At 39.4% G+C, this 13,276-nt stretch overlaps 1 protein-coding gene across 1 annotated transcript in view; it reads right to left on the minus strand.

Moving 5' to 3' along the window:
• RFTN1 (raftlin, lipid raft linker 1) overlaps window positions 1-13,276 on the minus strand; it is a gene marked incomplete at both ends in the record, with an annotated part of 84,665 nt that overhangs the window by 16,185 nt on the left and 55,204 nt on the right. The window contains 2 exons of the mRNA XM_082290560.1: window positions 271-386; window positions 8,748-8,951. Coding sequence (XP_082146686.1) covers window positions 271-386; window positions 8,748-8,951 — 320 coding nt within the window. The remainder of the gene's footprint in view (window positions 1-270; window positions 387-8,747; window positions 8,952-13,276) is intronic.

Raw genomic sequence — 13,276 nt, forward strand, 5'->3', positions numbered from 1 at the left:
GCAGACATCTGTAATTTTGAGACAGACAGCCCTGAGTTTCATTGCTCACTGTCACTCACATTTCCTACCTCCCAAAAAAAGCATGAGGTTTATCAAGATCAGAAGTACATCGTACAAACCCAGAGTGTGGTGAACTGGCATTACTGTAAATGTCACATCCCTTTACCTCAACTGCCTGTCTGGTACTGTTGGAGCACAGATCAGTATGTGAGAGTATTGGAGTGTTTTGATTTACAAAAAAAAGTCAAAGAAGAAAGACTATACACATACCTTCAAGACAGTCCACTGCTCTACCACAATTGCATCATAGCCCTGCGTGGTTTTACTGTCTTCCACAGCAACATCTTCAAAGAGAAATACTCCATCCATTGTCCCATGTAAAGAATCTGTGAAAACACAGGGCTGTCTGTAAGCTTTATAGAAGGCACTCCATGTGTAGTGAGGCATCTGAATTTATTAATAACACATTATTCCAAGGATGTTACTAAAAAGTTCATAGACATTCTCTAACAGTCCAGCTCTATTAAATGAATGAGACTTGTATCTCTAGCAGTTCTTAAAAGCAATACTACTCTCTAATAGCAAAACTTCGCTGTCCAAGTCTCTTATTCCACCCTTTGCCATCAGAAACCACAGCTCTCCCATTCTGAGCAGGCAAAAGTAATTTAGTCCTCAGTTCGGCAGTACTGCTCACCTACCTGAAGCTATAAACATACTAAAGACCATGTATTATGTCAATATGTAATTTTCAAGGGGTTTTGAAGGTATACTGATTTATTTTTATGATATTTATGATACTGATACTTGTGACTATATCCATTCATTTACATCAGTCAGAACCCTGCATATGGATCAGCCACTGCAGCCACAGTGATCTACACGGACTAAGGATGATCTGGCATATCTGAACAGTGTGAAAGAAAAGATACGTTCATAACTATTTAATCAATTTATGAAGGCATTTTGACCATCTGGTTTAGTGCCTCTCTGTTCTCATTTGCATTTCCAACACGTTCAGCCTTTTTTCAGACAACACATACTCTTAAAGTTACTCGAGCAGCACTTTCTCCTTTAACTCAGCCACACACTCAATAACCAGAAATCACTCCAGAACTTAAGTTTTGTCAGCTGCATGACAGAATAGAATCAGAATAACTGGAAAAAAAAAAAAAAAAAAGACTTATCTTTCTTTGTTAAAATAAGCTGATTGTTGGAACAATAGAATTATGTTTAGGAAAACTGTAAATAAGCAGGACTGTGCTCTTTACAAGCAGAGAAAACTCTTCTCACATTGTCAATAGGAGTCTTTTTCAGCCCTTCTAATATGAACAATATATTTACTCTGTATGACTGATTATAAAGACCTTGCTTATCCCCTCCCCAAATGTTGTATTTTGCATGATAGCTTCCTTACATTTCTAGCAACACTATATTCCTTGAACTGGTATGATACATGTTTTTGAAATGCAGTCACACATGCCAAACTGACAGATTCTTGAATTGACAGGGGCGTCTTCTGGATAAGCCTACTTAGGTGCTTCATCAGGGTCATTCTGCTTTCCTGGTGGATGTTACGAGGTCAAGAAATGCCAGCAGGAAGGAATCGCTGCCTCCAAGGGAAAACATATATCAAACTCAGAAACGTTCCTAATTTTCACAAAGGAGGCAGTGAAGAGGATTAAGAGGCTTTTTACCTCTTGCAGACACAAGCTCAGTCAACATCTCCCAATGTCATTATATGATCTAAATTCAATTTATTATCTGGAAATAAAGAATTTGTTGCAGGCAATGCCCACAACAGACCAGACTCCAACATTTGGAGGCTTATGTTTACACACACATACACACACACTGCAGCTAGACTGTTGCTGCAGGTGTCAGTGCACAACCCCTCTGTTTCCATTTGCACAGTCCCTCTTTTGCTGCTGTTGCAGTCCAGTCATTAAGTTGCAAGTGAGAAGATTCAAGTACTTGTCTCTAAACTAACACAGGTTTTTTTCTGTTCACTTGTGTGAAGGAAAGAAGTGGTAAACCACTTACTAGGAATTGTTCTTGAGATTCTGTTGGGAGACTGAAAGAACAAGAAGATGACTCTGTCTACTTTCACACTGTTTCCACAGGCAGGTTTCCTGCAACTCTATTTAAAATAAAGAGAGACGAAGACTCCCCACCACTACAGCAAGCCAGGATTACACATTGCTCCAAGGTGGATGAGCTGGACTACAAAGCAGTAACTCCTGTCATCCAGACAGATTTCTCATCCAAGTGAGAAGGACATTTTTGTTGCGAAATAACAGGCCAGATCACTAAGTAGATGGGTTACAGGTTTGAAAACAAAGGGAGAGAAAGCTTGTCACATTCCAAAGGGTACAAGATTTAATTACTGGATTTCATTCAAAAACAGCACTTTGTAGACCTTACACTACAAAGGGGGAACCAACTCAACTTCTGTGAAATATCACATTCCAACACCCAAACCCATATCCAAATCTATTTCAGGATGCCTAATGTACAAATACCCCTTTAATTTTCCAAAGGAGGGATGACAGGACAGCACCTAAGACTGAAAGCAGATCCCTACTAGACATAGACATCCAGATCTCACCAGAGCAGCTTTATACAGCACCAGTGCACTGCTCCTGTATTGTGAATTCCCTTAATGAAATTCAGTGTCACACTGTTGGCACAACTGCAGCTTGAGCTCTCCCCCCGCCCCGTGTTTGCCAGCTAATTAATAAGCGATCAAAACACAATCAGCAGGCGTGTGTTTACACTCACGCGTAAATCATCCTTTATGTTTCATTCTGCTGCACATTCCACTCATGCAATTCACAGCTTCCACATATGTGAATATGATGGCACATATGTAATGTTTTAGAAACCAATAGCTACAGGCAGCAGAAACTTCACTTGGCAGCGCTGAGTTTATGGTTGGACTCATGATCCTAAAGGTCTTTTCCAACCTAAATGATTCTAAGACTTTGCTTCCTTGTTGGATATACAATGATTACTACTGAAGGCTACCTCTATCAATCATACAATCCATTGATTTTTTAATGGGTTTTTTTGCTAGGAAAGAAACACAGGGAAAATGAGAAAACTGAAGGGGAAAATGGTGAGAGAAAGGCAGCTGCAAATGTAAGAAACGGCGTCTGTTCAACAGAGTGATGCTGGTGAAAAACTCTACAGAAACTGGCTGATGACAGTCACTGAGATTTCCCTCTCAACCAAAAGCAATCTCCTCTCTACCTGTCATGCCACAGTGTTTTAAGCATTCATGCCATGAATGCAGACCTGCCAATTCTCACATCTCACACCTTGCCCACACATTTTACTTTTTACAGGTCATGTACTACTCTTCCAGAGAAAAAGGGGAGGCACAGGAAAGAATAATTGGATCATTACTTCCTCTGCATGTGAAGCATTTGGGATGCTGAGAATAATGGGGGAGAGGAGAAAGCCGCAGAAAGAAAGTTTGCAGGGTCATGTTTTGAAGAAAAGGCACACATAACCCATGCTATGCTCTCAGGACCAGCAGGAATTTCAGGTAAACTCTTACACAGAGGTGTGGAAGGGCAAGGAGATGGACAGATGGACTGAGTCTATCTGCAGTACCTTTACCACACAGGGGCTCTACATCTAAGAGCAACTTAAGTCAACAGCCACATGTTCTAGAGCTGGCCCACTAGGTGAGATGCACATGATCTAACAGTTTCATGGAATCATAGAATAATTCAGCTGGATGGGAACCTCAGGAGGTCTCCAGTCCAACCACCTGCTCAAAGCAGTTTCAATACAACTGCAGACCAGACTGCTTGTGGCTTTATCTAGTTGCATCTTCAAAATCTCCAAGAACGAATACAGCACAACTTCCTAGGCAGCCTCTTCCAGAGAGTGACTGTTTTCATGATGAGAACATGCTTTTTTATATCCAAAGACGACCTCTCTTATTTCAATGCATGTATATTTTTTCCAATCCTCCTACCACACACCACAATCAAGGGCCTGGATCCACCTTTTTTATAGTCTTCTCATAGGCACTGTTAGGTCCCCCAATGCTGTCCTTTCTCCAGGCTGAACTAACTCCCTCAAGTGCTGGTTCATCTTCAGCTTGCTGCCTACTAACATTGCCCTGGACCTTTCAACAGAGCTGCTACCCAGCCGGGCTGTCCCCACCCTGGATTACTGAAAAGGCCTCTCCCTTCCCAGAGGCAGGACATTTGTCCTCATGGAATTTCAAACAGCTCTGCTGGCATGTCTTCCAGCCTGCCCAGGTTCCTCTGGACAGCAGCCCAGTTCTGAGGCACATCAGCTCAGTCTCCTGAGTATGGGATCATCCACAAACTGGACAAAAGCAAGCCTCATTGCCTCCTGTGCATCACTGACAAAATTGTTAAACACAACAGGCCTCAGGATAGATCTCTGTGGTACTCCACTTGTTACTCCAGGTAAAGTGCGACCTATTAACCACGACCCTCTGAGTCTAGCCATGTAACCAGACTTTTACCCATCTAGGCTGCGTGGTCCTAGCTTGGATACAAAAATATTGTGGGAGCTACTGTCGAACTCCCCTGATGAATTTACCCAAAATGACACCTACTGCTTTCTCTTCACACACAAATCATCATTTTATCACAGAGGACAATCAGTTTCAAGTATGCTTTGCTCTTGTCAAATCTATGCTGGATGTCCCCAGTCACTGTCCTCTCCTTTGTGCATCCGGACATGTGTTCCAAGAGGACCTACCCAGTGATCCAGCCAGAAATGAAGTGAGGCAGACCACTTTGTGGGTCCCTGGTTTGTCCTTAAGGCTGTTTTTTTAAAGATGGATGCAACCTTTGCCTGTGTCTGTGAAGACTAAGGCAAAGGAAGCACTAAGTACCTCAGTCTTATCTAGGTGTATCTAATCTCTTTTGTATATCCTGACATTGGATGAGGTGGATCATAACACAAATCCTACTGACTGTATTGGTCCAGGCCTAGATTTCCATTGATTATATTGGCACTTTGGGGTGACAACTCATACAGAGATTCCTGCAGGGCAGATTTTACAGATACATTTATTCAGCTGGATATCACTTAACCTGTCTATAAATATCAGTCATCTAAAGCTTTAGATGGTGAGTTGGTCTTTCCAGTTTTCACTGTTTCTCATGTAAAGTATTTCCTGATTCTCAGGCAGTTGTATTCTCTCTTGGTAATCTCTTGTTTAACAAGATTCAGCTCCCGGAACATAGCCTAAGTTTAAAAGTTCCTTAGAAATGCCAAACATTCATCCATTTGCAATAGGGCAGTAAGAAATGCCAATAAAACAAAACATTTTGACTTTGCTGTTTGTAGTATCATTTCCCAATCTCTACTCTTGAACTTCACTTTCTTAAAGAAAAGGCTCCAAAAGTAGAGGTTACAACCAATGTCCTTCCTCTGAAAATGTTCCATTACCACTGCATCTTTTATTAAGGTATCCTACTGTGCAGAAAAAGCCATTTTCACTGGGTTGTATAAATATTTGATGTAGCTCAATTGACAAAAACCTATTTTGATGTTCTTGCTTCTGATCTACAGGAGGTATATGGGGAAAGATTACTTACTTTACCATGACAGCTGTCTTAGCAGGCAACAATTTTCCCCTTGTTGTCTTTGAACTACAATTTCTCCTTATCTAGGAAAACTAACCTTTAGGCTGCTGTTGCTCTCAATGAAGAAAACTAGCTCTCTGTGGCTTTATACGGCACTTATGTATTTGCATTCCTCCCCCCTTCTGAATCTTTTCACCTTCAGTACACACAGAGAAAATAATTCCATATGAATGGTAGAAATCCCAGTACTTCAGTGGCTAAGGTGACAATAATCGGTCAAAGGTATCTCCGGCTCATCTCTGTCAGAGGCAGATGACAGAGACAATCAATCAGATTCTCTTAAAAAACCTGACTACTTTCTTCTTCCAAGCAGCCCACATTTTGTTTCATTTGCTTTGTGTTTAAGTACTGTCAACGTTTTCTGGCTGGTTGGCTGGCTTTTTCTACATTTGAAAGGCAGAAAATTCACAGACAGAATGGTAGAACAAATACAAAAATGCCAGGCACTTAAAGGGCTGCAGTTCAGAACAACTGAAGATGAACAGGCTTGTGGTTACTCTGTTAAGGCATCAAAATATAACCTTGAAGAGGTTTGACTCTTCTGTCTTCTCACACTGCTGATTGGAGACTTGCTGTTACAGGAAAGAAGGAGACCCCACCTGTTACTTCCTTTCCATTTGGTATTAATCTGCACCTTGCTGCTATAGTCCCCATTCTCACTAGAAGGGGGCAAGGGTGAATTCCTATGGTCACTTTAGATCACTAGGCAGGATCAGTTTACACCTGGGACTACAGGCAAAATTATCAATTACATGAGCTGGATGAAAAACACCAACAAATAATTTAAGTGCAAATTTAAATAAATAACTCTTATCTGCCAACATGAGAACATTCAAGGACCAAGCAAGCTGCAAAATCTGAATAATTTAATATATGGTGTAACTCTGCACGGTTTACATATTGTGATCTGCAATTGTGTTGTATTTCTGTTTATAATTATCTGGTACAATAACTAAAAAGAAACAATTGTTACCAGTGAACTTTAAAACTCCTTTAAAGACTAATTATTAAACTGTTAGCAGAAGGAAGAAACAGATTTATGACTACTGACAATCTGGAAATCTTCACTTCATTGGGTATTCCAAGGACAAGGGGGAAAAGAAGAAGATAATAACCCTGTTTTTAAGTCTAATAAGCAAAATAATAAATTCATACTTTAAGCCAGAAAGAAAACCAGCCCTCAGAACAAAGAAATGTGATATAGCCAATTAAAGAAAGTATGCTGATACTACCTTATTTTGGAAGAGGATTAATCAGTGAATAAGACCAGCTATGAAGAGCTGGATAGGCTGCCATAGAAGTCTAGGAAAAAGTAATGAGCTGAGAAGCCCCCAGACTCCTACTTCTTCTCTTGTCCCTACCCTGTGTTGTTTGATGCTAACTGGCATGTCAGTGAAAAAGCCGTTCCATTTCTCTGCAGCATAACAAAAATTTAGGATTTAAATGATAAAACATTTAACTGCAATGGATAGCAACTTACAGATATTATTAGTAAACATTCTTCTAATAGCATAATACACTTTTAGAAACCTTGTTTCAGCTTTTTGATTTCGAAACCTGTTCTTCCTGTAACCATAAAATGATAATAAAAATGTTTATTAATCATTCATCTTCAATCACTAATCTAACTTAATCCTGAATCCGTCCACTTTTACATAATTTGTAGTCCTGTTTGTGTTGAAACTTTATTGCCATCACTCAAGCCTACTTTATGTCCACAGACAGTTATCCAGCACTCCTCCCTCTGGTATCCAAGTACATGAACCTCCCACAGGGCTCTGCTGTGTAAATGAACTCTAAAAGTTTAAATAACGGAAAAATGTTGTGTTTAAAACATTTTAGAGTGAACTGACAAGCAGATTTTATTTTTAAAAAACCCACTGAGTCTGATAACTGAGCCTGATAGAGCCAATTAGGTTTGCCTCTGTGCAATTTATATACATAAAGTAAATGACCATTTGTTTTTAAGCAAGTTAACTAGCAATTACAAGGCCTTCCAGGAAGCTGTGTGAAAGCATTCCACCAGCTGAACTTTAGACCTTCCTTTTTTTTGCTACTTGTTTGTAAAATAAGTAATTAGGATTGCCTGTTAATTTCCTGATTGACTTTTACCAGAACTGAGTCATATTCCTGTGTTTTATCCTGGGTTCTGGAATTCAGAACAATAGTAAGAAGATGCTCTGGAAGCAGCTCCCCTATAATTTTGAGGCATAAACCACCTAATCTTAGTAGCAATGTGCAATCTCTGGGTTACCACATTCCTTTTGAAAAATGCAAAACAAACCAAAATTAGGTGAAAGATTCAGCCATAAGCACTTTAACCACAAAGTATACCAGTCACATAATTTTCCAGTAAAATTAATCCAGCTGCAACTTCAACATTTTTATTCCCTTCAATTGTTCTCCTGGCTCCTTGGTTATGTCTCTTGGATCTATGCACCAAAGTCCTTCTCTGTACAGCAGGCTTGCCTTCAAAGCCATGGTGGCCACGAGTGTAGTACAGACTGGCTACTGTACTAAGCTGGACCCAGTGCCACTCTTCCACAGCATGCAAAAATCTAGGACTTCTAATCTTCTTGAATTAAGACCAAAATTTATCCATCACTCTAGCTAAGATGAAACAAAAATAGAAGACAATTTTGTAAAACAGTGTGCCATCCAGGTGGAAAGGGTCTCTGCAAGAACTGGAAGTAACCAATGTCTTGTGGGCCAGATAACACTCGAGTCCTTGCACTGACCTGCAATCAGAGCCAGATGCAGTGTGTAGCTGGACAGCTAAGTCACCCTTCTATTTATGTCATCTGCTTTGCAGTCTTATTAGTTTAATTCACTTGACTTCACACTGTTTATTAACTCTATTATTTCTGCAATTACAAAATCATCTCTAGTATGTTTATAAAATACAATACATGATTTGTTTTCCTTATTCAAATGCCAAAATATTTTCTGTACGTTCATTCCATTTCACTGAAAGAGGCTGATCTAATACAAATCTGCCCCAAGCCTACATTAAAACACCTCCCAAATGTCTTCTCTTCAAAGATAATGACCTCTATTAGAGGAGAAAGGAAAATAATCACAGCATAATGCTTTCTGTAATTTCCATACCATTTACCATTCCAAGGCTGAAGATGGCGTTTACCAACGAGCCTCCTTTCCTGAAGTGATCTGTCATGTGCTCCAGCCAATTTGCTTCTAAGCTGTTGACAGTCTGCCCATTCCTGGAGATCCTCATAGGGATAGTCACTGTATAATACTGGCTGCATTTTTGTGGGGTTTTGGGCTTGTTGAAGAGAACGAAGATCTCTGCTTCTACCAAAGAGTAAAAAATGGAATAATGCAACAACCATATCAATAAAATTTCACCTAAAACAATGTATAACCCACTGTTTGCCCTTGCCTAATTACACTGCGCAACTGCAAAAAATTGTTTGGGATGTGGTTATCCCCTTAATGCATTTCTACAGCATCCAACACAGCAGGACTCTCTCAAGACCCAATACAGTATTTTGTTTGCTGTTAAAATATTTCTCACTCAGAATGGATTCACTGTTGATAATGAAACATTTAAAAACAGTAATACCTGAGTACTAATGCAACATTCCCCTATGGGAATCATCTGTTCAAATATGAAATCTTACTGCAAATTTAGAAGGAATTGCATTCTGTAGATCATGGCCATTAAAGTATTAAATAACTTGGTTTTGATAACACAAAAGCATGGAACAAGCCAATAGCAGTCTCATCTCAAGAAAATGCAATGAATCATTCATGTAGAGACTATGGGAGCTTTGTTGATTTACTCTGGATCTGAGCCAGTGTGAGACATTAACACAACAGCAAATGAATTTTAAAAATGGAATTGTGAAGGGTCTTAAAAATTAGAACTAGACCCTTTTCTGTGTCTTCTCCAGTATATTTTAGGAGTGGTTACTATGGGCAAAAAAGTCATTGCTGACAGCAAAGCTGAGCTTTCACAGCCCTAAACTGGAATTACTTTAAAAGCAGATATCCTTTACAGAAGGGTATATCCATAATTAAAATAACCAATAAAAAAACTTTGGACATTATCATTTTACTTCTTAATGGACACGGAAATCAAAGGTAGAATTTCTATTGACTTCCAAATGCAAAAATTCTCCCCAAATATATTAATATGAAAGGCAAAGACACTATATGAAATTGCTTCACTCAATAAGCTCCTCTGGTTTCCAAGCTATTATATTCTAACTTCAAGCAAAAGTAAAGAAAAATGTTAAGATTGCTCTCTAACAAACGTCACTGAGCAAGAAGCAGTGTGTAAATTGAAAAAGATATCAGAAGGGAGATGCTCAGAAACAGGCTGGAAGCACTTGAAGAGAAGAGCTGGAAGCCCATAACCAACATGAAAAGAGACCTAATGATCTCAGACATGAACTATATTTCAAACAGAGTAGAAAGGAATAAACATTAATGTGAATCCTCTTGCTGTTTACCACTTGTTTAGAAAGAATGAAATCCTAGCTCAGAAAAGCACTCACAGAGCTTCTCTCATCATTTTGTTTCTGACCCCCAGAACAGTGTTTTGTTGAAAACAGAGATCTTTCTGGTGCATATTAAGACACTGATCTGAGAAGCTGGACATGACCCAGCTATGTCTGTTCACAGCCCTGAGATCCAGTCATATCCTGGGCTGCATCCAAAGCAGCGTGGCCAGCAGGGCAAGGGAGGGGATTCTGCCCCTCTGCTCCTCTCTGGTGAGACCCCACCTGGAACATTGCATCCAGGTCTGGGCTCCCAGCACAGGAAGGACGTTTGCAATGTGTCCAGAGGAGGCCACGAAGATGATTAGAAGAATGAGGCACTTCTTCTATGAGGAAAGGCTGCGAAAATTTGGGCTGTTCTGATACGTGAAGTGGCCACCTAAAAACAGAGACTAGACAAGAATAAGGGAATAAAGGTAGGTATTTATTTGAAAGGCTTTCAAAGGTACACCCAGAGCAGGCCAAAGGCTACACCCAAGATGGATCCCAGGTCACGGGTTTTTCACACTTTTGTAAGTTTGGTTCATTTGCATATCAGGGTTAATTCTCCAATTAAAACTTCAGTTAATGATGTAACTACCCCAAGTTTGCCCTCCTCTTAGTTTACACATTTTGGGCCTAGGGCAATCTGGGTGTCCTTGGAGAGCAAGCTTGAAGAAGCTTGTTATGTCTAACTAGCATGAGAGAACAGCAGCTAACAGGCTACAAGAAACTTCAGAGTTACACACTAGGCAGTACAGGATTTGAAAAATATAAAAGTTAAAACCTAAGGCATCAGTTCAGCCTGGAAAGACCTCAGAGCAACCTTCCAGTACCTGAAGGGAGCCTACAAGAGAGATGGAGAGAGATTTTTTACCAGGGCACGTAGTGATAGGACATGGGGTGATGGCTTCAGACTGAAAGAGGGCAGGGTTAGATTAGGTATTAGGGAGAAATTCTTCATGGCAAGGGTGGTGAGGCTCTGGAACAGATTTCTCAGATCTGGAAGGTGTTGTCTAACCCAAGTCACTACTGACAACAGATTTCACCAGTGACCCTGAATCCTCAAGCATGGCCAAAGACATCCTTCAGTCTGGGTTTTAAGTAACACAGCACTTTTGGACATACCATTGGAATATCTGTGCCTTGTTTTTTTCAGCATTGCTTTGAAAAGCCTTTTAAAAAGGGGGGAAGTGAATGAGCACTACAAAACATTCAGGAATCAAGTGAAGAAGCATAAAAATAAAACTTGAATAGTATAAAACCTAAAATAAAGAACACATTTGAGATCCCACAAAGAGTAAGGAATAATAATTTTTTTCCTGAAGCTTTCTGTAGGGGAGAACGAGTTCAGGAGTGGTAACTTTGTATGGAATAAGTAGGGAAAAAAAACCCAACCACCTGATGCTTTCGATCTCCACACTCCCAAGGAAGGATAGAGAACTGGTGCCAAAAACTGAAATACATTTTCCATGGGAGGAAAAGGGAGTGCTGTAATAACAAAAATTCATTCAAGAGTAATAAAGAAGTCAGCAGTGTTGTACAGGATTTGAAAAATCTCTACTTTAGATGAGCAATCAAATAAAACTGCCTTCTCAGACCTGCAGCCTTGGAAAGTATTTGCATAACTCAGCAATTAAAAAAATGCATGAAAAATAAAATCAAAAAGTGCTCAAAGAAAGATAACTGAGGAAACTAAATAAATTTTTAAAATAAACCCTCTTTTCTGGGAAATTAGCAGCAATTCTAGGATGTTACAGACAAAAGCTGGGAAGACTAAAGGTGATCAGCTTCACATTATGCAGAAATATTAAGAACATGGTTACTTGAAGCAAAGAATTTCAATGTTCAGTATGGAGAGGAATAGCATCAAAGAGATGATTTAAACTTGCTAAGTTAACTCTCTCAAAGGTAGCATATATAAAAAGAGAAAGAACTGATCTGGTTAGACTTGCAGGTAACTAATTTGTAACTATAAAACTAATAGAGGTTTTACGTGTAAAATTCTAGTGTTGTGACAAGCCATCTTTAAGGCTGTAGAGCAGAAGAGATTGCTCAAACAACAGCCATGCTTTGACCCAATCTGGGTGCCCCCTTGCCCAACAAGAACTGAAGGCAGTGTGTTGGAACATTGCTAGAGTGTGATCCAAATTGGATCCAAACGCTAATTACACCAAACTGCAACGGAAACCAAGACAATAATCCAAGGAGCACAATGCAAAGTCATTCTTGATCCATATATACAAAATTCCCAACGGGAATTTTGACTGAATCCATGTAAAGCCTTAGAGAATAGGGATAAATTAAAGTCAAGGACAGTACCAGCTTTAGAAATTCCACCTACATTCCCCCTGCATAGATTTGTAGCGTGTAAGGAAATGAAGGAAAGCAGTAAGAGAAATGAGTGTAAACATGGTTTTCTTGATTTTAAACAAACATAGAAAATAAATGTATTTTGAGGCTTAAACTGGAAACACAGCAAGAATACTTTTCCTTTTAATTTTCTAAATTTTTCTGGTCTACATCCTATTTTAAAATACAGTTCCCGATACAGAAGTAACCTTTGAGCAACAAACACCTTAAGGAGGGTATTTTGAGACTTCAACTTTGACTTGTGGTCTCTGATGGCATAAAATGACATTTAAAAAGTGGAAAGCCCACTTGAGGAAAAATACGTCAATGAAATGAAAGAAATAAAACTAGTATATGGCTAAAAATATTAAAAAAAAAAGAGAGAGAGAGAAAAAAAAAGGGAAGTGGAAGGCAAATTATTATGAGCCCCATTACCAAGATTTTGTTATGAATTAGCAAACATGGGTCATTAACAAAAATAACTGCTGTTTTCCAGTAATTACAATTCTGACTGTAGCACTGACCCCCAGACTGACTGTAGTATACTAGGAGACTTCAGAGTCCAGATCACATATATTTCTGCTGTTTCTGAGGTGGTTTAATTCCAGCTATCTGTTCACCTGCTACAAAGGGGCTAACTGTGGTAAGGCTTTGTGAATTATTCCTTCTATGGCTGCAAAAGCTTGTCAGGCAGATTAGCAGGGCTTTTTATTCAAACAGACAAAAAGGATACAAAGATCAAAAGCTCTCAGGGTATGGCAACAAATACAGAAATGAACCAAT

The sequence above is a fragment of the Coloeus monedula genome, assembly GCF_965178545.1.
Source record: "Coloeus monedula genome assembly, chromosome: 1".
In the NCBI taxonomy this organism is placed as follows: Eukaryota; Metazoa; Chordata; class Aves; order Passeriformes; family Corvidae; genus Coloeus; species Coloeus monedula.